Consider the following 27,286-nt stretch of genomic DNA (forward strand, 5'->3'; position numbering starts at 1 on the left):
AAGAATGCTAACCAAGTAATGTAATACTATAGCCGGTTGTCAGTGTTGCCACATTGAGGCATTTCTATAGGTTTTGGATAAATTCTTGAGATTTTTATGTGCCACACTAAGAACATCATATATATTTATTGAATGTTTGGAAATTAATTAAGAAAACATTAAATTTATGTCATGGAATACCACATTAATACTGAAAGTTGTAACAGGAGTTGGATTTTGAATATATAGAAGAAACTGAAGTTCTAAAAGAACATGGAATTAATGTAGGGGTATAAATCAACTGAGGAATTGCTTTTAAATCATTCATTTAGACATAAATCTGGCTGGATCTGGTAACTTTTGCAATATTTGTTGCAATCTGTTGTGGAGCTAATTTGGTAACCGTTATTTTGTATAACTGCTACCACTGCGTCTGTTAGTGAGCCCCGCATCTCAGCTGTTAGTGAAAACGGTCACCTGGTAAGATTTTCTGACTTTATTCAGAGTTTTAATAACGAAAATTTGTTTAAAATAATTGATTATCTAGTGTGTAACCACAGTTGTTTCTTTAATCTGATATCTTTAAATAATTTTATTTTAATAAGTATTTATGTAAAAATAAGTCCAGTTCCCTGTGATATTAAACGGCATGGGACTGTTGGCCAAGGGAATGTTATTTTACATGAATACTTAATAAAACAAAACTATTTAAACATATCAGATTAAATAAACAGCTGTGGCTATACTAGATAATCCATGATTTTAAACAAATTGTCATTATCAAAACTCTTAAAATAGTAAAAAAAGCTTACCAGGGGACTGTTTTAATTAAGGGCTGAGGCTCGGGGTTCACCAGTAGACATAGTAGTAGCACTAAACAAAATAGCGGTTGCTCGCTTAGTACCACAACACAACAAACTTCACGATCACGTTCAGCGCGATTTTCAAATTTTAACAGAGGACTGTTTTTTCACATAGATATATTGATTAAAATTTTATTTTAAAAATATAATGGTGATTGTTTTATGTATTTGGATATTTTTTATTCAGTTATTTACACGACAAAAAATAAATACAACAAGATTTATAATTCTGGAAAAGGGACGTACCAGGAGACTGTGTTTTTAGATGTTTGAGGTTAATTTATTTAAATATTCCATTATTAAATTACTAAATATCGTGTGACGTGCCAAGAATAGCCTATATTACATCGTTATTGATACAAAAAACTTAAATAGCTATGGATAGGGATTTTCCATTTAGAGAATTACCCATATAGCACTGAGGCACATAAATGGAAGTACTTAGACGATAGATGATGTCCTTTGAACCACAATGATGGACAACCAGCTACTTTTTTGACAAAGGTCATTTGATTACATCCACAACCTAGTTCTAATTTAATTCATGAAGATAAAAAGAAATAATAATATGGTCTAATATTTACCTCATCTTCGCTGGCATCGGAATCGTATTCGTCCTCACTCGAATAGGGCGAAGGTAGTCCCTTATTTATCAAAGCTTGCCTAATTTTTTCTGACACAAAGCGATGGTTGATTTCTAAAGCATCTTTTCCGCTATAGCTCATCGTTTCTACGTCGATATTCTTACAACTTAACAAAAATTGAACTATTTCTTCGTTGCCGGTCTGAACGGCACAGTGAAGAGGTGTGAATCCCATACAGCCTTCTCTAGCATTGATGTTGGCGCCGTACCAGATCAGGTGTCTCAGCACTTCCAGATGTCCGTGCATAGCTGCTACGTGGACGCACGTTTGACCTGAAACAAAAATATTTATCGTTAGTTTTACAAGAATTATTATGGCAATTTTCATTTGGCATTAGTGTGTCAAAAATAAATTCTTCTGATTTTGATATAATTACGAATGTTGAGATATTATGAGGAACCGTAGATGTAGTAATAATAAACTATAACTTAAAGGTAGATGGGGAACTGGGTGAAAATAAGTGAAGCAGGTTTTTAAAAGTTTAGTGCGCGTGTTGTCCGCTAGGTGAAACAAATAAGGAGGCATAAAAATGTAAACAATGCTATGGGAATTCAACTGATTCAAACTGCTTGATAAACAGTTGTTCATACGATTTATCGTATCTTTTAGAATCGAAACAAGACTCGCTAATCGATTTTTGTAATGATCATTTGGAGACAAACGACAAACTTCTAAACTAAACAAAAACTATTGGAATCGAACTGAGAATGGTTATTTGTCTTTTAGTTATTTATTTGAGTAAAAGAAACTATCTTTGTATCGGTTTCAATTACAAAGTGTTATACAAGTAAATGTATGAATAAATTATGACACAAATCACGTTTTGATCATTAATGGAGCGCCGTCTCGGTAAAAACTATTGTTATACATTCAACTCAGTCCTAAAGTCGGTTAACTAATGCAACGCTACTGTGTTCTGACGTAGTGTGATTGAAAAAACAACCTAAAAAGGCAACATCCGACGCTAGCCGTCTATAGAATCCGAATTGCGAAATGTGTAAGGAATTTCGGAAATCCCGCATTGTAAAATTTTAATTTGCTACAAGCCAAGAAAACAAATTTTAATTTTAACCTCTCGGATGCGAACAAGTAAGAACCTCGTGATTTCGTAGGCGTTTTGCACTCGGTTTTCTATTTTTGATTTTTGATTTCGTCCAATGGCAATAGGAATTTGATTCTGTTTATTTTCAGGATTTATTTACTATGCCAATTTTACTCTTACTATTATGATTACGGTTTGGAGAGCATTTTCCAATTTAATTTTAGACGGGAAACAAAACAAATGACAACAAGTTGCTTAACAAAATTTAATAAATTATTATTTACTTCAACAATCTGTTCGTAATGTATTATTGTAGGATCCTACAGACCAAGGAAAAAAAATTATAATTAGATTAAACAAAATTGGACAAAAAGGGGAAGGACGATCGAGGTCCATACCGGAAACGAAGAAGCAATATTTTTGTAGTTAACTCAAAAAAGGATACGGTTTACTTTTAGATTTTAATTGCATTTTAAACAAATTAAATCGCGTACATTATTTCTGAAGTAAGTAATCTGAATCTAAATACTTCAAGCACTTGTTTACTGTTATTTTATTGGAACAACATTAGTGTTATTACTAAAATAGATAACTATGTGCCACATTTTCTTCTCGTGCTGATATTTTAATTTTTCTATTACGACCATAAATGCAAAACCAAACAACATTCCAACCACGTCCTTGTGTTGCCTATAATCAACAAATTGCTAAATTGGTAAAACCTTAAACTTTCTTCTTCATTCTTCGAGACATTGAAACTTTCTTTTTTGTTCGGAGAAATTTCATTGAATTTCTAAGAAGCGCAGGTCGGTGCAGCGTTTAAATAATGTAAAAGAATTATATAACGCAGTGTACGCTTCTCAATCGTTTCGCACTTTCCTTTTTTATATGAAGTGTAGTATAAAACTGGTTATGACATCAGAGTTCGTTTACTTGATTCATCTTTTGAACATATACGGGGTTCGGGTCATATGGATGCCCACATTACAACATACAATCCATTCAGCACATTGAATATTTTATATTTTTTGGACATAAACCACAGTAATTGTAATTAAAATTGTCTTTGTCTATTGCGTTAAATATAAAAATTTATATAACCTAGAAAATATTGTTTTTGTCAACTGGCAGTAAACGAGTTTTTCTCCAAACTTTGTTTTTCCGTGTGGTAGGCACGATTTCCCGAGAGTGAAGCGACCGATTTTGCTGAAACTTTGCACAGTTCATCTTTATAGTACTTTTTCGTGATTGAACGAAAGAATTTAAAAAAATGCAGTTTAAAGTTTTGACCAAGTTTAAACGAATTTTCGTCTCCTAGTTTTTAGTAGTTTTCTGATTCTCATCGTTTTTAAAACTATTTTTATGTATAAAACAAGAATGAGTCGAACGATTGAAAATCCCTTCGTTCAATCACGAAACAATACTATAAGTTAAAATAATGTGCAAATGCAAAGTTTCGAGAAAAATGCATTTCTGTAGTTTCTGAGAGCGCACGTACCGACCGCGCGGTAAACAAATTTCTATAACTTCGGTAATATTGCTCGATTTTTACTTCAAATTTGGTGTGAATACTCTTGAAGTACTATACTTTCATATGGAATAAAAAACTAAATCGATTTTTTGAAGATACAAGACCTATGTACAGCACAGACTGTTCCATATACAATTATTACCTTTCATATACAGAAAATACAAACACAGGCTGTTTCATACACAATTATTATCTTTCCATATGAACGTTACTAGGTCAAAAGGACTGATGCAACTCTAACTACAATTTCAAGATCTTCTCTTCGACCGCTTACAAATCGCTGGAAGACAGAGGAGAGTCTGGCTTTTAGCAGGTGGCGTTTCAAAGTACTTCGGAAATATTCCCGGGACTACGAGACTAAGGTCAGTCAGGCGACGTCCTGGACTGACGAAGAGGGAGAACGAGACCTAAAAACCTTAGGCCAAGACTTACAAAAGGTTGTGTGTGATTAACGTGGGTAGAACTATAAAAAATTAGTTACTGTTTGTATTTTTTTCAGATTTCAAAAATGTTCTTTTGCCTGCGTGTCAAAATTGTTACAATACAATGAATAAACTCACACTCAACGAGTACTCAAAAGTAGAGTGACTAGGTGTTTTAATGTAAGAGTATCAAGATAACTAATAATGAATAAAGTTGATGGTTCATAGTACAATAAACACACTTCAAAAACGGAAACCATCGAACAGGTGATTGATAGTCAAATGTAACAGAAGAGAAGACCAAAGTCTGTTAGAAAATATAAATAATACAAGTCACTTCGAACAGGTGAATGAGCAGTGATAGTTTAAAATTTTATTGTGATAGTGATAAGAGTACACGTGACAATTAGAATAAATTGTTAAAATAAATATATGATTAGATACATCTACAATAGAGTTTTGAAACAGAATTCGTCAAAAAAAAAAAGAAATATTTTTGTACTTTTTTTCGTTTTTTAGACTTGATGCGAGAAATGACGAACGATTGATAAAACTGTTTATAAACGTTTGGAAAATGACAAAATATTCCACTGTTAATATAATTAATAATTACAAAAAAAACCAATGGACTTTCCTAATTAGAGCAAAATGTCGGTGATTAGTCTAAATTTGATAATTTTTTTTACGACTAAAATTACGGCCTAATTGATCAAATATTACCTAAACGTATCAAACATTGTTTTCTTTGGCGGTATTCTTTGAATTATACGTGATATCACATCTAAATTAAGTATAACAATAATATAAATATGTCAACTATTTTTTTGACTTATGAAAATGCCTTCCGATAACCTCTATCGATTCCGACCAAATTTTCATAATGTTGGGTATATTGTAGCAATAACTGGCCATTTTGTTTTATTAGTTTATCGAAGTAGATAAAAATTATCAATGGTAAACAATAAAATCGGCAATTTTTAAATTTAATTAACAGAAAATACTAAGCGAATGAACGTGCGTCATTCCAAAGGACGACCATACAATGTTTTGAACATTTCATATTATGTATTTTTGTTCAATATAAATATTTGCATCATGGAAAACACTGGTTCCTTTTTATTTTCTCCTTTTTCTAGAGAAGCGAGATATCAAATACAAAAAGCAAATAGAATGGCAGGATGCATTCTCAATGGAATCACTGAGTTGGAATAAAGAATTTATAAAACCAGTATTAGACCAATAATAATGTAAGTAGGCATCAGAAACAAGACTGGACACAGCCATGACACAAAGGGTATTCTATTACAGAAAATACGCTGAGGAGTAAAGACCTCAGAAAAATAATTAAGGGCATAAGTAATGAACACTGGAGATAAAAAATATGGAGTGACAAGCTTTCATTGAGGTATTAACCCGCCAATCAAAAAGCAGAATAGCTTATAGCAAGGAAGAACAACTTTAACGCAATTTTATATTAGCTAGCTATGTAATATTCCAGCGGACAAATTTGCTTCTGTTACTCTTGGACATGCTGCTCCTGTTACTCATGGACATGCTCCTGTTACGCATGAACATGTTCCTGTTACTCATGGACATGCTCCTGTTACTCATGGACATGCTCCTGTTACTCATTAACATGCTCCTGTTACTCGTGGACATGCTCTGGTTACTTAAAGATTATAGTTTAGAGCCGTTGGCTCAGTTAACCTTGAAGCGGGTCGAAATACAAACACGAAAACCAAAAGCAGCCACAATACTTCGAAAATATAATCTTAAGTAATCAAAGCACAATCTTTGGACATACAATTAAGAACTATCATTTCTTTGGATGCATATATTAAGTAAGGACTGTATTAGTGAGCTTTCTTTCGAATTTATTTAATTTAGAACCTTTATTTAAATATCCAACTCTTTTGAGGCAACTTAAATTGATCTATTTTGAGTAAATTTACCAAATCCTTTCTTTAATAAAGTCCTGAACTATAAACGAAAACGTATCAATTTTTGCATTTATAAAGGAATATAGTTTCTGGTCACAGCTAACTAAAGTTGATTAATACGATTCAAAATCACAGTTTTTTATTTAAAAAACCTTGAATCGACTACGCAAATCCGCAATTAATGTTGGAATTTCCTAATTCTTCTACAATATGCTATTCTGCGGTAACGGTGGACAGCCCTCAATCTAATTCAGCGATGGAAACATTCATCTTAAGGAGTGTTATAATACTCCGGCTCTCGTGACAAAAAATACGGATCCGAACGTTTAAATTTTAGACAACTGGTATTTTTTAACATAATTCGTGTATGAACTTTTTAAATATTATATATAGATGTTGTATCCTACCATTCGACACGTGTATATCTATAGATGACCTAATATTGAATAAAGTGACAAAAAGAAACGTTCCAAAAGAACGTTACTTAGAATATTGTTTCATTCCTATACACAAATTAAAGTATTTCTAAAAATACTGTTGCTGGGTGCGTGTCTGCGACCACGAAGGCTTTTCTGTTTTAAATGCCTGAAGAGAAGTATTAAAGTTGGGAAAACCAGACGAGTCTAACAAATGCCACTAGCTTGAATTCCGCATACTTGGGATTATAGTTTTTCGACAGTGTTGCCTAGTACTCTGTTTAAATTGTTACCGCCAAAACTCACATTGAAACATCGCTTTTAAAAATTAAACACGGAGATCCTAGAATAACAGAGACACATGTGTTGGGTTGTTCTCTGCGGAGATTCTGTATATGGATCTTTAAATATATTATATACAGATGATAAGTATTTCTTCTCACGATGTTGTCTCGATCCTTACAGAGAGACCCAATTGGCTATTATTGTATTATTGATAGCAAATATGCGGTTGTGCAGATTTGTTCTTCCGTGGTATCTTCGTACATTTTCTTCAATTATTAGAGGCATAATATCAAAGCATCTGTAACATTTCGATTACGTAGTTCGGATTTGTAACAAATAACAGAGCAAAATTTTTTAAAAATGCAGCAATAAAGTTTTATGGGGAGATCGAATTGTGCCAGAGGTGGCCTCACGCTGATGAGGTACTACCAGGTTCTTGGTACCTTTCAAATGTATTCATATGGGCACCTTTTTTCAATTCTCAGACGAGAAACGAAGGTATGGTTGCATATTCTCCTTTCATGAATCTTTACACGTCCGTACTGAGGTTTGTGAGGCTGCTGGAGCGTGATCAATGGATACTGTTAATTAATTACTTTCTATGGCTTTCCACTTGTTTCCAGACACTCTTTTAACTCAATAGCTTGCGGCATCTTTAGCGACCTAAAGCCTTTACGAGAACTAAAAAGGTTTCTCTCGAGTCTCCTTCTGCCAATGAGTGTAATTTTTCGATTTGTTGCATAATATCATGCCTCGGTACCTATATTAAAGACATTCTGTGGCAGTTTTAGATTATTTGTTGAGGAGACCCTTGCAATTACTTATAAGTTTATATTTTAGCACTATAAACGTGGCTATTAATATAAATACTGGAGAATTCCTAGAGACTACAAAAATGTAAAAATCCAAGGACATATGTTAGATTTTTAAGGGCTTATAACGGAAGAGAAAATTGGAGGGAAAAATGGACCAGAAAGGTTAAAATAATGATCGTTTAAGGACATAAAAATATCGGAAAGAGAACAATTTTGTTCTAAATGTCTCTAAATCATGTACATCTTAAACCTCTTTTTACCAGAAAATATATCAGTTCTGTAAGCTTTAATCTGTGTTTGAAACTACTTTTACTAGGCAGCATATAAAACCAAAACTTTCTGTACCCTGAAAATAAAGTTTGTAAATTCGTTAAGGATTGTGCACTAATTTTACAGAAACTTAAAATAGAATTACAGCACGAGTGAATCATTTTTAAACCGCATTACTAAATATATCATCATCAATAAGTGGATTAAGGTGTGATTCATGTAAATAAGGTATCTTATCCATTAATTGGCGCCATTTGCTAGATAAGGCCCAATGTATTCTTAGTATCATTTTTTCAAGGGAACAGGTGACTAAAATACCCAATTCGATGATCGACCTACCTCACAATTGCAAATAATTTATTAAATAAACAAAACAAACAATTATTGGAAGCACTTATTGCATAAGATTTGTTGATAAGTCTTAAAGTATTTATATCCTATTTGTAATACTTTTTTTGTACATAAGAGTATCATGATTTTATTCAGATTTTAAGATATTCTTATAAAACCGACAACACGGCAACAATTTAAACGGACTTTAAATAAAACTAAATGTATTTTAAGACCTATAATCTCATTGACGTCTCCAAGACTCTTGAAGCTGAGGGTTATTTTTATGCCCGTACGAAAATATCGTTTCTATTAATGCTATTAAAAATTCCTTTCTTTTTGTGTGTAAACAAAGTGGATGATATATGAAGGAAAATCCATGCAGGTTTGCGAGATGATTCAAAAATATACGCGTGGCTTTGATGTATGCGATTCGTGGAAAATGTTTTATGGACGTGGATCATTCATGCAACTTGCTGGAGTTTTTGGAACTCTATTTTGAGTTTATAAATATCTCGCATATTATCCATGAGTTTAATGGAATTCTCTTCTATTTTTAGACATTTATTATGATATTGGTATAGTCGAATAAGGAAAAAATGAAACTAGAACTATGTTCTTAGATAAGATAAGGTTTGTCAGCTTATTTAAAGGGTCATATGAGTATTAATTTGTAAAATCCACAAGGAAAATAATTCCTGTAGCTGGCTGTATACCACGTATAACAAAAGAGGTTAGTCTTTGTATGTGGGTATATTTTATTTTATAAAAACCCTTAAAAGGGCAACATTACAAGCACGAACGTTTTCGGAACAACTGTTCCATCATCAGGTTAAAATACAGGTTAACATGCCTGAGCCACCAAAATATTTGGGTAAAAACCCTTAAAAAATTAATTTGTAGGTCTATATAGGCAGAAGTGAAAATGAACTACATAAAAAATTGAAAGTTTGAATAACGAATTCATATATACCATACCAAAATAAAGCCAATAAGAAACCCTTTCAAATCACAGTAGAACAAAGTTGGAACAAGTAAGAGAAAGATATATTCATCTTTCAATGAGAAGATTCAATGAACAAAACAAAACACATTTAAACATTTTTTTAAAACTTTTTTGCCATATATTCACATGAATAGAAAAATGCCAAACAAATGTCAGTTGAATTGTTTCAGTAACCTTTAACAACGCCTCTTCCGAAACAAAACATCTGCGCTCTAAGGCCACACGACCAACCACAACTACCCAATATATTTGTATATCGGCGGCGATCGATAAAAGTATTCGGGACCGTTCCTGTTTGCATAGCCAACTGTACTGTGTGCTACGGTGATCTAATTTTGGCTCAGTATGCCAAAAGAGTTTGGGAGTTAATCCACTCCATTTTTGGTGCGCTGAATCACCCGGGAGTTACCTCTCAGAGCATTGTACACATGGATTTTGAGGAAATGACGGTGGTTTCACGTGAGGTAAAATTTTCCCGATCATATGGACAAAGTGCATTTTGCGCGTTCGTATTACTTGTAATATTAAATATTGCGTATATTATTTTTAGCGTAGGTTATTTTTAGTCTAAATATGTTGTCTGCGTTGATAAATATTTACGAAATAAGTTTTCCGAAATTTGCCTTATATATATATCCCTTATTTTTAAAGAAGATTCGTTTAGTAAATCATCAATTCGCTTATACAGCAAAATAGTAATTGATTATGTGCACCTAATTGCCTTTTTAATGATACGGAAATAACAACATCAACTACCCGTATAATTGATAACTACCTATAATGAGTTCAATATGGAACTTTTCTCAGTTGATATTTATAGACTTAATTTAAGTCATGTGCATAATGATTAGATGATACTCGATTGTAATCGTTTATTTAAGGTCTATCAGCACCTTCAACACAAGCACACTTTACAGCAGCTATCAGACTAAACAGTAGCTCTATATAACGCAATAGTACCTATTATTCGCCTTTCACTATATGTAACTTCTATTTCCTGAGGGACATGTTTAGTAATATTTCTAAAGTATAATTTTGCGATGATGTTAAGCTGAATTACATAATAGAAATATTTCTAAATATGCCCTGAGATGCCCATTTAAAATTGGTGTCAGGTGTGGGGCCTAATTTGTTAGACAGACTCAGAATGGTTTTAATTTAAAGTAAAATTTTTCAATTAATTAATTACTGGCTGTTTAATCTCTTAATAATTGTTCAAAATTACTTAATAAAATCACTGACAATGTATTGATATATAGTCACATTTTATAATGATTTATCATCATCATAAGTGGCTCGACAATCCGTTGTGGATCTTGGCCTACTCAAAAAGAACTCGCCACTCCTGTCGATACCTGGCAACTTCCCCCCATCTTCTGACCCTTAGTAATTATTCATAGTAATATTTTATTGAATTAATTAATAATCTGATAATGCACTTCACTACATTTTTGAGAATTTTATATTTGGATGACTTATCGAGAATTTGTGACAATCGTTTACGAATTTCCCAGATTTTAGTGTAACATCATAGTCCAATTGAAACTTTATATCCAGCTAATCAAAATTATTTCGTAGATGCACTTACACTATAGTAGTTCATGCAAATACGGTGATAATATTAAAAAAAAACAACATTTTATGGACTAAAAAAATTTAAAAATTGCTCTCATAAGGAGAAAATTATGAATCTTTGAAAAGCTAGAAGAGATCTATTATCTATATAGTAGTCAGCAAAGAACCAACCAGATGTAAAATAGAAATTGATGTCATCAGTATTGAACAAGTAATGGAAATAAAATACCAGGGAATTACACTGTCTAGCTATGGAGACCTGGACAAAAAAGTGAGAGATCAAGTACAAAAAGCAAATAGATTGGCAAGATACCTCAATAACACTATATGGCGAAACAGACACATTAACACTGAGATGAATCCAAGAATTTATAAAGCCAGTGTAATACCAATAATGACATATGCCTCAGAAACAAGACCCGACACAGCCACAACGCAAAGGCTACTGGAAACGGCAGAGATGGGAGTACTGAGAAGAATTACAGGAAATACGCTGAGAGATCGAAAGAGAAGTGAAGATATTAGAAGAAAATGTAATGTACAGTGTATAAATGAATGGACAAAAAAAAAAGAATGAAACAACCACATAAACAGAATAGGTCACCAATCGGTAGAACTATCGGAAGACCGAGCAAAAGATGGGGTGACAATCTTTCATAGAGGTATTAATCCGCCAATGAACAATCAGAATTGCTTATAAAGAGGAAGATGAAGAAGAGAGATTTATTAAATGGAAAGACTTAGATGAAACTCACTAAGAATGGACAACACCAGGTTTTGAAAGGTTTAACGATTGTAAAACCGTTGACTGGCTACAAAGTCGGAGAAAGAATATCAACCTTATAGGCTACACAGACGATTATGTATTGCTGGCCAGTAGCGAAGATGATTTACAGAGGATACTATACATATTTAACAAAACACCAAAAGCATATCAGATGACAATATCAACAGATAAAAACGAATGTGTAACTATATCCAAATAACCAATCAGATTCAGAAGGAAAAATAGTAAACCAAGTTATGTATTTCAATTATTTGGGAGTGGATAAATAAGAAGCCACTGAGACATCTTAAAGACACAATCAACCAAGTCAGAAGAGCAACAACCACTGCAGGTGCATTAGGAGACAGACTACAATATTTTGTAATCCTTTTTTCCAGGAGTTGTCAGTAAATATTCTCCATTAAGTTGCTTCTCAAACATTTTATGTAGCAGGAGGACTAATTTCTCCAATCCATTTGAATAAGTTCGTTAAGTATTCTTTAGATCTACATCATTTTAAGTATGCTTTAAATATGTATTCTGCAGATCTTCTGTATCCATTTTCCGAGTTGCAATAACTGTATTATTGTTATATGGTATTATATTCACTTAAATTACATATATTTGGGAAACATCATACTATTTAACAAAGAAAATCAGACCATGAAGATAAAACGTCGAATCAGATTACCAAGGACAGCATTTGGAAAGCCAGCTTTCATATTAACATTGACAATGACAAGGTCGAACATAGATCAATGAGCGAAGACCAAGAGAGCGATGGAAAGGCGAATGTTGGAACATAATTGAAATATAGCACAAGTATCGGGTGAATACGGAATGTTATGTAGGTAAAAGATGTTAAAGAAAAGCAACAGATATAAAGTGAAAATTTGCTGCACTGGAGACCCTGGGAATCAAAACTACAGAAAGGGCACAGATGAAGGGAAGGTCTCTGTATATCGAAACTTAATATAAAAAGGATTTCTGATAGATCAATGCCATTAGCAGTTGTTAAATAGTGTAGAAAATTTCGACAAGGAAGAAAATCCACCAAAGATTTGGCCAGTCCTGGACTGCACAAATAGGAAAGGTTACCAAATGGTCAAAAATGATATTATAACCAAAGAATATAGACGCATGCGTCTATATTCTTTGTTGTAATTTCATTTTTGTTATTGCTATACATTGGAAACATATTAAAGTGTCACAAAATCTGCATAAAATAGTTTCCCATTAAACATATTAAAGATAATAACTTCCTTCCTATTAGCGGATTACCTGAAATTGTTGTTTAAGGTCACTTTCGATTTCCTACACGATACGACAAACCGGTAACATCATAAAGATACCAATCATAAATCACCAAGCCTGATTTTATGCAAATCTCTCGTAGAAGGATGCAGGGAATGAGTCGGTGAGGTAATGAAGATCATTGACAAAACAAACAACCTATCAAATATATAACCGAACATTATAATAAGCTGATTTAGAAACGGGAATTCCTGACATTGATTTTAATTTTATGAGAAAAAAAAGTTTAATTAAAAAAACAGACGTCAATGCTTTTTAATAATAAATTGTCTGGTTCTTTTGGGTAGGTACATACATTTTTTGATACCTGGTGACGACATTTTTATAATATTTTATTACGTTGAATTTAAATTTATAACCAAGTCCGGTAGGTTTTGTCAAAAATTTGAATTCGAGAAGGAATTTTTATTTTAATAAAAACACGAGTTTGTTAAACATATTCAACAGGTTCATTGTTCTCGTTATTTAAGAACATCTACGTCAGAATTTCGCTACAATGGAAAATTTAATTATGTACCTGCCTTTCTTTGCAGCCTTTGTCTAGTACGTCTTCGGTACTGACTTTATAATCGCTTATGTCATCTAGTATGAACGAGGAGAAAAAATACCGGTATTCATAGTTTATAGTGCATCATATACCGCCCTCTATATAAAATTCTGCTACTAATTTAATAGAAAAAATTATAGTTGGAATTTCCGAATAAGAAAAAAAAATCCGTGAATCCCTCTACGAATGAAATGTATCAGTAAGTGAAGCAGACGTATGTGATAACTTTTTAATCAAATGGAATTAACCGAAATATATATTTTATATGTGAAACATAGTTGAAGGATCAACTACCACAATTTTGAGGTTATCAACAAAAAGATAAGATAGTGGCGTAAGTGGTTAGGGGTAACCCTTTGTTGTTGCGTTTATTAGTGTAATAAGAAGAAAAGGGAAAGCAAAAATAGAGTGACATATTAAAAAACGGACATTCTTTCTACGAATTTACTAATATTCTTGCACGTGTCCTGGTGTACACCAGTTCGGGACGAATCAACATGAAAATGGGTTAATCTTTGTCTAAAGAAGAACTCTATTAAATTTGGGATCAATAGGCAAAAAATATTAATAAGATATACATGAAGTATAATTATTCCATTGAAAAGTAAATAAACAATATCGACTAGGTGGTCTAGAGTCTAGGATATATAAATGTCGCTTTGGGTGCGGGAAAGTCCGGGCTCAAATCCGTTTATTGCTAGATATAAATGTAAAAAAGACTTCACAAAAGACGAAAAGAGTTATTTAGATATATAAGTTACGGCAATCTACGCCGCAATAAAGTATAATCCAAAAAATCAACATTCCATATGTAACCATAAATGTAAAAGACAAAACAGGGACAGTATTATCGCTTGTTTAATGAATACATTAAGTAAGTACATCAACAGATTTGTATGTGTCTAATATTTCATCATATACGCAATACCTTCAATAATATACATATGGAATATATAAGCAATGTATATTTAAAACGATTACGATCGATCGTTCATTTTAATATTATTTTATTTGCAATAAAACGATTGAAAATCACCCTATTAAAATAGTGTATGCAAATAGTAACGCTACTGACAAGAATATTTCAACAAACGCAGTATTTCATGGCTCTTGTGACCTGAAACCTTTTATCGGAATTTCCAAGTGAGGCACCAGTAAGATATATTCTCAAAAAACCCAACACAACAAATGTATGTCTATACAATATAACGTTTCACTCGACAATATAATAATTGCCTACGTTGCCTTTGTGGCTGGGTCGTCCCACTAATATTTGCTTCAAATTAAAGGAAATTTTAAGAAAATTCACTTTGGCCGGGCCCTCACACGACGGCAAGAATAAATGAAAATTAATTAATAACAGAACAAATGCAGGAGTATTATAGTTTTATCTCTCTTCAAAATTAAAAATAATATTTAGGTTTATGATTTATATCGACATCATCCCACTAGAGTGACATAATTAAATTTAAATTTGTAGTTCTGTTTCGCAATATATCGTCATTAAATCTTTTGACTGTTATAATAATCTTATCGGCGGCGTCTTGTCATTGACCCGACAAAAGAAGGATATGATTGCGAAGGTGTCAAAAACATGTCAAGTGGGATCAAGAATGAAATCGATTTTTATTGAGTGATGTTTTGATTTTTCTATGGGTTCATAATTGGCGAAGAGTAGGACCTGATAAGGCAGATTGGGTCAAGTTCTAGCTTAATAATAAAGTTGAGGCGTCCAACATATTGATCTTTTCAAATCGAAGCAAATCTAGGAGTGGTGATTGCCAAAAAATCCAGTATAAGCCGAACTTAACTGTTTTTCTATGCTCGAAAAGAATTCCACATGTTTAATATTCAAAATGAAAGGAAAAGACTGCCTGAAAATATATTAAAATATGAGTTTGAGACTGAAGGGGATTACTGTTTAGTGTCATTTTTAATCCCATCATTTTTATGCAAATATCAGCTCGGCCTGATTTGTTATTTTGCAATTTTTGTCTTCTCTACTAATTTCACCATTATTTTATATCTCCCACTGTTTTTTCTTTGTCTTCTACTTCCATCTCGATTGTCTCTTTTGCCACAAGATCTCCTACTGCCTTTTCGGTAGATTTTCGATATATTTTTGATGCCTTTACCTAATTATCTTTATTATCAAAATAAAGCACGCAGAAGGTACCAAGAAAAAGAGACACAACCCCAAGAAATCGCACCAACGCAGTTATTAGGTCATACAAGTTAGCAGATAAGAAAATAGCACAGAAATACAAAAGCTATGTGAATAATAGTCTACAAAAGCACTTAAACCAGAACTATGGCTTAGAAGAAACTTGGCAAAAACTTAAAGAATCCCTCTTAGATGGGGGGCAAATCTGCGGAATAGCTAAAATCAATAAAAACAGACAATGTACGAATTGGTGGAGTAATGAAATAAAAGAAGAGGTCAAATCCAAGAAGTTAGCGTGGAAGAAATATCTAGGGAACCAGAATACAGAAAGCTATCAAAAATATAAGCAACAGAGGGCAAAAGTAAAAGACATGGTGATTAAAGCAAAAAAGAAAAGCTGGGAGGATTTTGGGAATAAGCTGGAGAAGGACTACCACACTAACCAAAAACTATTTTACAAAACTCTGAGAAGCCTAAGAACAGAGAACAGACAACAAACACCAAAACAAATTAAAAACAAAGATGGCCACATCCTCTGCAAGAACGAAAATATTATGAACAGGTGGAGAGAATATTTCGAAGACCTTCTGACTCAAAAAGACTATAATAATGAAATAGACAACACTGAAGAAAACCCATATGAGAACCCAAACCAAAACGAAATAACAATAGAAGAAATAAGAGAAATAATACTCAGGCTCAAAAGAGGAAAGGCAGCTGGCTATGATAAGATAACTGCGGAAATGCTAAAAAATATGATGTGGAATGATATGATGCGGAAATGAAATGCTTAGAAAAGTTTGCAATAAAGCATGGAATGAGAACAAGATCCCAAAAGACTGGGAAGTGGGCGTTATTCTACCCATTTTCAAAAAAGGTGACAGACGAGAATGCAGCAACTACAGAGGTATAACTCTCCTGAGTATTCCTTCCAAAGTTTACGAACGAGTACTGGAGAAAAGACTACTACAAGAAGTAGACCATAAGCTGGAGCAGTCACAGAGCGGTTTCAGAAAGGGAAGAAGCATCCATGACCATGTTTTTACACTCAAGCATCTAATACAAAATGCACGAAATACAAGCACGGAACTATACCAAGCCTTCATAGACCTCGAAAAAGCATTTGATGGAACCCCGCGAACCGAAATAGACAAAAGCCTAAGAAACAGAGAAGTAGACAGCAAACTCAGAAAAGCTATTATGAGCCTATACAAGAACACAAGAAACAGAGTAAGAACAGATAATATGGAATCAGAAGAGTTTAGAGTCAATGATGGCTTACGACAAGGAGGTGTACTAGGTCCCATCCTGTTCAATATTGTACTAGATGATGTAATGAAAGAAACTAGAGAAGAAACATCGAGAATATTTGTTGGACATAGAAACCTGGAAATGATACGCACGAGGACGCACTTAAGAGAAACCTCCAGATATGGAGAGATAAACTCGAAAAACGTAACCTGAGAATTAATGAAAGTAAAACCAAGGTCATGGTATGTGGGAAAACAGACCAACATACAAACATTAAAATAAATAACTATACTTTAGAACAAGTCGAAACCTTTAAATACCCGGGAGTGCAACTAGAGAGTAGGGGTACACAAGAAGCAGAGATAAACAATCGAATAGCAAACGCTTCCCGGATATACCACGCAATTAAGAGCACATTCCTATCGAAAAAAGAAGTATCCCAAAAAGCAAAGATAGCTATCTACAACACAGTTTTTGTACCTATCTTAACATTTGGATGTGAAAGCTGGACGCTCACCACCAGACTAAAAAATAAACTGCAAAGTATTTCAATGAAGTATCTAAGAAGAGTACTAGGGGTAACCAGAATGGACAGGATACGGAACGATGAAATAAGAGAACGCCTTAAAGTCCAATCAATAGAGAAGAAAATCGAAGAAGCCCAACTGAGATGGTACGGCCACATGGTAAGGATGGATAAAAAAAGCCAAGTGAAACAAGTGTGGGAAGCGAGAAGAACCTTGAAAAGACCGAGGGGCAGACCCATGAAGACCTGGGACGATGAAATTGCCGCCATCATAGACAGGAGAGGAGTCACCAAAGAAATTGGCAAGCAACAAGAAGAATTGGAGGAAGTTTGTAGATGAAACCTAAAAAGAGACTTTACAAGCAACACCTTAGGGTAGAAGGGTTATTGATTATATATATATATATATATATATATATATATATATATATATATATATATATATATATATATATATATATATATATATATATATATATATATATATCAAAATAAAGAAAAAAACTTGAAGCTGAAAAAGAAATTTTTAAAATTTTAGAGTCCAAAAAAAGTTCACGTTGTTACTATACAGGAACGGCCCAAAATTGTTCAATGATACATAACAATCCTTCGTCTCTTGCGTTAAACAGGTAAAATCCCTAATCTTTTCGGTATTTCTCTGCGGTTGGAAGACTGGTTTAACAATCTTAATAGCCGATTTAAAGAAACGTCTTAGATAACTTTAAATATTTGTTTCGGAGAAATCTAACCGCATTGCATCTATCATTATGATTTCTGATAAATTAACGTATTTGAGAAACGAAACCGAACATTTTAGAAAATTTCTGATGATTTATTTTTTATCATTTTCAATAGTGTTTGTTAAATATTTTTATTTAAGTATTAAAAAACAAAATGTTTTATGTAATGTAATGCTTACCTAAGAAATTCCATTGATCAAAATCACAAGTCTCATACAAATGTTCTTGATAGCTGAGAGCCAGCTGGTCCCTCTCCTGTACTTGTACGGGCTCGATAATAGCCCTTACGCTCCTGCTGTCATTCTTCCGTGCTGCTACATGAAGGGGTGAATCACCTTGCGGTCCCCTCGGAGAGGGTTTTGCACCTGCCACGATGAGCCATCTGACGATTCTCCATTGTCCTGTCTCGACGGCGAGGTGTAGTGGAGTTTGGCTGTCGTCGTTGGCGGTATCTAGGAGTTTCGGGTGGGGTACTGCACGGATCAGTGCTACGGCCACTTCGAGGAAACCTTGGGCGATCGCCATGTGAAGATGTCTGTAAAGAAATTAAGTGTTTTTGTAAAGATATGTCTAAAGCAACGTTAATTTGGGTATGAGGTTAGACATCTTGGATACATTATACTATTATATAGACATGTAATGTCAGAAATGGAGTTTGAACCTACTACGCAAGTTTTAGAATATTTGTGACGATATTGATAGGAAATCAGTACGTAAATATATTGAGGCGAAAGCTGGCCCAATAAGTTCTCATTTCAACTTTCTTAATAGGTTTGCAACTGTTCCTTTTTTGGACTCCTTATTATGCCCAAACTAGCCCCCCATTTTAAGTTGTAGCCCACTTTTTGTACTGAATAATAACAACATGCAAAATTGTGTTCTAGATATATTGTGGTTTTCTGTAGTTTTAAAATGCCAGTAATACAGGAAAAAAACAAACTGAATATGTCACAACCAGTATGCGTTAACTTCAAAAAATAAACGAAATGTTAAGCAAGTTAACAAACAACTTTTGAGTAAAACAAATTATGTATCAACGATCGAAAACAATGCCGACCGTTTTAGCTGGGAATTCCAAAAATTCTTGGTCTGTTTCTAGAGAAATCCTAACTCCACATACTGATGAAGCCAGAACCGGACTGGAATTAAAAACCGCCGTTTTTTATCGACGATGAGACGTATATAAAATTTTTTAATTTAACCTCCAAAAGATAATGTGAACGTACTTAAATATACATAAAAATTCCTTAAATTACACAACTTGAATACATAATCATTTAAATAGACATACCTTAATAAAAATGGAAATTTATCAAGTATATAAATGTACAGAATGGCGTCTATTATTTATCGTTTTATCCTGTAAAGAGCAGTATTTGATAATACGCAATTGGTATGGTAATAAACACTACAGAATTACTAGGATTTTTATTTGAATGGAATTATTAGCTCAAACAGGTGGCATGATAATACAATACGAGAGATAAAGTAACAATTCCATTTAAATGGAGACACCTTGTATAAATTGTTCATTAGAGTGTAAGAAAGGAAGAAAGAACAACCAGATCTCTTATGTCCCTTTCTATTTGATACATTGCCTCCTCTTGATCTAAATATGAAGATTGATTTTTGAAATCAACTGGAAATTTAAATACATTTAATATGGATTTTTAACTTATCCAGGCTGGACGCTAAATTAGACTTCTAGAGAACAAGCTGGATTTAGATCGGGATACAGCACTAACGACCACTTACTAGTGATAAAGAACCTGATAGTCTGCAGAATAGGAACATGGATAACATCAGATGTAGACCAAACCAAAGAAATTAGGACACGCATTGAAATAGCACGTGCATCATTTTTTAAACTTAAAAAGTTTCTTTGTTGTCGGGATATAAGGTTAGAACTACGCCTGAGAATGCTTCGATGTTACGTGTTCTCTACTCTTCTTTATGGCTTGGAAGCGTGGACACTAAAACAAGTCCATCTGAATTTGGCCGCCTTTTAATTTTGGTTTTACAGAAGAATCCTACGAATATCATGGATTCAAAGAATGTCAAACGTGGAAGTAACTAGAATGATAGGAAATGGGGCGGAAATAATATTAACTATCAAAAGACGAAAACTTGAGTACTTAGGACATGTGATGAGATGACAAAAATACGCATTATTAAAACTTATTATGCAAGGCAAAATCCGAGGAAAGCGAAATGTGGATAGACGAAGAATATCCTGGCTTAAAAACTTAAGTGAATGGTTTGAATGCAGTACTGCAGAACTTTTTAGAGCGGCAGTCAACAGAGTCCGCATAGCCATGATGATTTCCAACCTTCGATAGAAGACGGAACTTAAAGAAGAAGAAGTCTGCAGAATACAACAAACCATTGGAACATGACGCAAATAATGACTAATCTGGTGCTAAATCGAAATATTGCTGTTGATGAAAGGGATATTGTTCAGACTACGTCATATAAGTACCTAGGACATGAAATTCGGTTGGGCAGAGATAACTAGACATGTGAGCTCCCACTTCGCATAGGAATAGCCTGGACAGCGTTTGGTAAATTAAACTATGTATTTAAAGGGGATCTATCCATATGCCTGAAAAGAAAAATCTTTGTCCAGTGTGTGTGACCAGTTTTCTTTTTATTTTTTTTACCTATCTTAAGAATAAATTAGCTCTGGATAGAGAACTTATATCAAGAAATGGATAGAATAGGGCAAGTTTGAATGGAATCCTGTGAAGAACAGCAACATAAACAATGGTTTTAGGTAGAAAGTACGAATGACTATAAATTTTATACTTAAAAGGAATGAACAGAAGTGCAGGAGGTATAGTATCCGTCAACTTAGAAGAACAAGCGCAACTCATGATTTTCGTATTGCTCCAACGGATCAAGACACGCCGCTTCGTTAATCGAAATTAATATTAACCATCATCTGGTTGTTTATAGCTGACGATAACTACATTAAAGTTTTACTAATAAAAATAACAGACTGACAGGACCATGTGGTATTGAAAACGTATGAGTGATAGAAACAACTGGAAGACTCAGTAAAGTATGTTAAAGAATATTTGTGTACCATGGACATAAATAAATAAAAACATGCAAACGGACGGAAAATGGGAAGAAAGGAAGAGGAGCTGCACCGATAATAAAGTAAAGTAGCAATTTTATATTCAATATAAACAACCACTTGATAAGAATCGCCTCAAATCGATAGGGAATTAGTAGACTGTACATGCCATACCAGAACCTAAATAGTTTCGATGTGTGTCGCCAAAAATAACATCGGTATCTAGCCGTTGACAACTAAGAATAGACTCGCTACTTATAAATATTCTTAAGGTCTAACGTGCCGTCTCCTATGCAGATCTCGCGGATGTGACCAGACTTACTCATCTCGTTTGTATTTTGACTATGTCAAAATTTCGTTCAAGGTAAATTCGACGTGGTATTGTCAATTAGATACATTTTTATGGAAAATTTGGTGTATTTCATCTTTGTAGAGATGTAGAATTATTGTATTATCAAGAAAATAATTATTATGATGCAATTTTGTCATGGAGGAGGGACTCTTCACGCTACCAAGTTTCATTAGACTTATCTGAGCAAGCGAGGTTCTGCAGGTCAAATGCAGGTTCTGAATACGGCTGGAGAAAGCGGACAGGAAACCGCGATGATGATCAGTAAGGCGAACATGAGCGACGTATTTAACACAACACACGTTTAATCAAATCCTTTTCCTAAAAGAGACTCAACAGCAAGCACAAAACCTATCTGAAAGTCATAAATATAGGTGGAGAGTATACACAAAACATATAAAACATTTCCGACATAATTTGATCTTACATATTTTTAAGAGGCGTTAGATGGTGTTATTTATAAAGAAATATCTTGCATGTATGAATAGGCCATGCTATTTTGAAACTTATTAAGTACATGAATCATTATTTCTTAAAGTACTTAATAGGGAAAGAAATTCAGCGAAAAATAACCTTAAATACCGTGTGCGAAAGTACTTCCTTCAGTGGCATATTATTTCTTGTAAATAACTTGTTGATCACTCCAAAATAAATGCAATCCTTCAAGGTAAAAGTGAGAAAACTGGACTTGAGAGAGACCTCACCTACGAGATTATGTATATCCCACTGCAAATGGTTTATAATGAGTGTCAGAGAGTAACTTTAAAATCGGAAATGATAGAATTATTAAAATATGTCCAAGGTTAGCTGAATCATTGTCTTTTCCGAATTGGAGAACTTGAATAACAGAATTTAACAAGAAAGTGATCGGTTTACTAAAATGAAGAATTTCTCGGCAACAGAATGAAATCACAACAACCGATCGGTCGAAGATTTAATATGATAAACACTAGTGAGAAAATCATGTTTGGTACAAAATATAATCAAGATTTATACAACAAAAAAAAAAATAGAAAGAAAAACATTTTGTAATCTGTTACTGCTTAGGGAAGTTATTAAAAGATAATAACCGTTATCATAAGCATCTATTTTCGATTTGAAGATGCTTTATACCATAGTTTTTATTGCAGGGGATGACATGACTTTTAAACTGACTGACCTAGAAAATAAATATTTGTACCTTCTTTCTCTGCGTTAAAGTTTTTAAAGTAAATACCTTTGCTCTCTTAAGTTTTTAAATATGTCTTCCAAAGCCATATAGAAACATTTTGTAGATATACCGTTTCCTAATATGTTACAAAAAAAATTCTGTCTGATGACTTTGAAGACGCAATTTTTGCCTGGGTCGTCTACCTCGTTTACAGGAAGAAATTGGCATTACAAAAATTAGTTTTGCTATTATAAAAACCACCAAAAGCACTCTAACCGCATTAACCACGACCCAACAAACTAGGCATAGTACATAGATCAAAGTCCTAGTCCTAGGAATTCCTGGGACTCCCTTCTACTGGTATTTGAAGATTCAACAAAACTTTCGTGCTACGATTTTTCAAAGAATTTGATGTGTGGGTTTTTTATATATAATTTGGAATTTCAGAATGGACATAAACAACAAATTAAGACATCATTGTAAATATTACGATGAATGTGCTGTTTTGTGATGTAGACACAAACAAATTAGTCAAAGCGGGACAGGTAACAAATTACCTAGACTCAATAATTAAAATTGTTTGATCTTCCAAATTCAGGTTGGTAATTAAAAGAAAAAAGTTGCTAATTACAGCAGATCTACAAAAACAATGTAGTTGTTTAGGAAAATAAAACAACAATCAGAAGATAGATCATAAATACATGGATTAGACATATTAAATGAATATTATCGAATTTTTTTAAGGCAAAACGTATGGCGGTAGAAACTGATCTCACATTTAATTCTACTTCAAATGAAACTCGTCTATATATCCTAATTTAATAAAAGATAATATAGAGAAATACAATTCACCCAAAACTAAACAAACTCGAAGAAAAAAACTTAAGTATTTCTCCAAGATGCCCGAGATATTAGAACATGTGCTTAAAAGTTATTCACTTATCCTGGCTCGTTAACAGTATTGTTGTCTTTTCGTCTCTGTGCTATGTTCCCTAACACTAATGGCATGTGTCATAGACTATGTCATACTGAGCGACTACTCAGTATCCCCACTTTTGTTATAAGTTTTTCGAATTATTTTGTCATGCAAGATGGTTTAGTAGATTAGGTATGAACTACTTGAAGAAAATATTGAAAGAGGTACCAAAAAAAGAACACAACAGGTAGAGAACACTCTCCAATATACCAAGAACTATACAATGGCTAAATTAAGCAACTATTGTGACTCCCTAACCATAAATTAACAAAAAAAAAACAGTTCCAAAAAACACTTATTAACCGATTTCTATTATTAAACAAAACTAATTAAAATTTCCACTCGTTATTCTCCAATAGGCATTAATGTTAAGGTCAACTTGTCAACAAACAAAGTTCACTAAACTTTTTTGATAAGCACTATAAAATATTCCTAACATAATGGATGAAATTAGGGACTAGTCCAGGCTGTTCCACAAATATCAGCTTTTCACAACGGCTCTTATCGAAACAGGTATCATTAAAAATCAATAATGATGCAGATAAAAATGTTTATATCAAACAAAAGAGGAACAAAATTTAACTACCTGAGACAGCTACAGGTAAAATGAAAATTTATAAACAAAAGAAATAATCCCAATGCTATTAGAAAGAAAAAGATTCAAAATACAAAAGAAATTCAGTAACAAATAGTTTAAGTCATTGTTATAGACAAGGGTCATCATTATACATCATGAGTTTCTAATGAATTCCAGCAAGACTAGGTAAAATCCGTTAACACAAATTCAAAGGAAGTCCCGGGAACTACGACATAAATCATACCCTAACTCACCAAAGAAATACTTAAGTATTTTGGGTATTGTTGTGAGTCATGGATTAAATAAAATAATATTGGCGGGTATTAATCAAACCACGGCATTCGTCAACCTAAACCACAATATATAAATAATCGCTGGAAGTATTAACACAACCCAGAATTGCTAGAAATATGATGTCGCACGTGGGAATTTACAATCAAAAGCAGGAATCTCACATTCCGAATGGGAAAACACAAAAATATGTACGGCGAAGGGAACTTGGGCTGGTATACCACGCGGTGATATCAAGCTACAGATAATATTTGATATGCATAAATTTAAAAATAATGAAACGACCTCAGATACACATGTTTCTGTACTTCCCTAAAGACAGATAAAATAAGATGATATTTACTGACAAAAGAATAAAAAAACCAGTATGTATAACAATTGTTTACTGTATAAATTTCCAATTAAGAGCAGCTAAAATTGACGTACTGGAAAGATACTGAAAAGAGGATAGATACATAGTAACGAATATCACATTATACGGTGTTTGAATATTGGGAAATTACTGACACACTATGTAATCAAAGAAACCAAAAGATCTATTCGAAAACTCAAGGATTAAGGATCTTAGATTAAGTACTCTCATCTCTCATATACATATAGTTACTGCATCCTATCCATACAGGATGAAACTCAACCTTATCAAGATGGTAAATTATATAAAATGTGAAAATTATGAAGGTACCACTAGTATTAATTTTGCATGTATCCCAATAATGGTTAGTGTTACGCCTATGAATAAAACAGTAACACTTAATATCGAATCGGTTGCCTAACCTCTTGAACCCAAACAAAGGCCATTTTAATTACATTACAATTAATTTTAAAGCTTTGGAAAGTACAGAAATTCTACTTACGTATCTCCTTCTTCATCTTGCTCGTAGTAGATTTTCCATGGTATAGCCTCGACGGGTTTGACCTGCTTTTTGGTAAAGGAATCAACAGGTGCCACTAATGCCGTTGGTTTTTTGGGATTATTTAGATCGTTTACTCCAGATTCAATTTCCTTTATGCTTATCTTGGAAAAGCTCTCCGTAAGACACACGCCACTGTCCAGAAGCATGGGTTCAACTTTCTTTTCCTCTTCCTCGGTAAAAGAAGCTGTGGTATTGAGGGGTTTGTCAACGTCTTCGATTAAACCCGAATCTAAGATTTCTTCGGATATTTCTCCCGATATGAACCCGCTGTCAGTCTTGGAGGATTCGTAGTAAATAGCCTTTTTGTCTTCGTGTTCGTGGGCAGATGCACTTGTATCTGGAAAATTTTGTTGCTTAGACATTTTTGTAAGTTCTTTTTCAATGTGGCTAAAGGTAAAACTGTTTGTCACTTTATAAACGTTCGTTACGACACGATATTAGGGTAAAAAAGCACTTAAATAATCAAACACAAGATAAAAGTCGGTTAAAAATCATTCGTATTCGAAAAGTAGCTCGCTAAATGAACTGTACTTTCTCACAATCACTCGTTAACTGAAGGAACTATTCGCATGGGTTCTAAAAGCGAATGTTTTCGGGATTCCCTAGTCATGCGCAATGCGGACAGTTCACTTAATGCAGTGACGTACCGGTTCGGACGGAAAATTTCTAATTTTGTAATTTATTATTAATTTTGCTTATATTGGATGCTACAGCGACGTTTTTGTGGATCGGTAGGAAATTCCAAAAGAGAAATTAATAATGTTTTTTTGTTTTAGAGAAAGCTAGACTATCAATTTGGAATTTTTAATGATTTGTTTGCTTCCAACTAAAAAACAGAAATAAAAAAGCCCGACTAATGTTTTTGGTATTAAAAAAAGCCTTAATATATACAACGTCCGTTGTGTGTGCAGATTATCCAGAGTTACATAAAACAATATTAATAAATAAAATAAGTAATGTACCTACACCAAATATTTTCCAAAAATGCATGTTTAATGTGTAGGTAGCACATAAATGTCTCGTTATACTTGTTGTTGGGCTTATGAATTTTTGATAAATTACGAACAACTATTTCATTTTAGTTCTAACAGCAGAACTGATTTCAAATAGCAAAATTGGGGTTCAACTACACCTCAAAAGCGATTCGAATGTTTATAAATTTTAAATAAATATATTTTGCGTTTTAGAACCTCTCAAAAACTCCAGACATTAACCTTTAAATAGACATGATAAAAAATAATGTGTAAAGTATTAATATTGTATTCGTTAGTGGCCTTTTGTAGATCTAACCGATCTAAAACAACTTTTGGTATTCACCAAACAGTTCTTTCACGTAGGACATTTGGACGACTGTATACGATGTTATAGAATATCTTGTATATTGTGTTGATAGTGTATATTACCGTGGATATACCATTTTTCGTATAGTGGATAATCTATAGTGAATATATAATCTGTAAGGATATTATCTTCGTATCTTAAGAGCTCTCTAGGAATAGCATCGTTTCCTGGTGGCCTGTTGTT

At 33.3% G+C, this 27,286-nt stretch overlaps 1 protein-coding gene across 2 annotated transcripts in view; it reads right to left on the reverse strand.

Annotated features, from left to right (window-relative positions):
• Nucleotides 1-27,286, reverse strand: part of cact (NF-kappa-B inhibitor cactus) — an 83,249-nt gene that overhangs the window by 2,665 nt on the left and 53,298 nt on the right. For both annotated transcript variants that reach the window (XR_011950123.1, XM_072523997.1), the window contains exons 2-4: nucleotides 25,703-26,099; nucleotides 18,606-18,961; nucleotides 1,427-1,758 (exon numbers count right to left, since the gene is read on the reverse strand). Coding sequence is in view for 1 of the 2 variants with exons in the window: in XM_072523997.1 (XP_072380098.1) it covers nucleotides 1,427-1,758; nucleotides 18,606-18,961; nucleotides 25,703-26,099 (1,085 nt within the window). In the remaining variant the exon portion in view is untranslated. The remainder of the gene's footprint in view (nucleotides 1-1,426; nucleotides 1,759-18,605; nucleotides 18,962-25,702; nucleotides 26,100-27,286) is intronic.

The sequence above is a fragment of the Diabrotica undecimpunctata genome, chromosome 2 (genome assembly GCF_040954645.1).
Source record: "Diabrotica undecimpunctata isolate CICGRU chromosome 2, icDiaUnde3, whole genome shotgun sequence".
In the NCBI taxonomy this organism is placed as follows: Eukaryota; Metazoa; Arthropoda; class Insecta; order Coleoptera; family Chrysomelidae; genus Diabrotica; species Diabrotica undecimpunctata.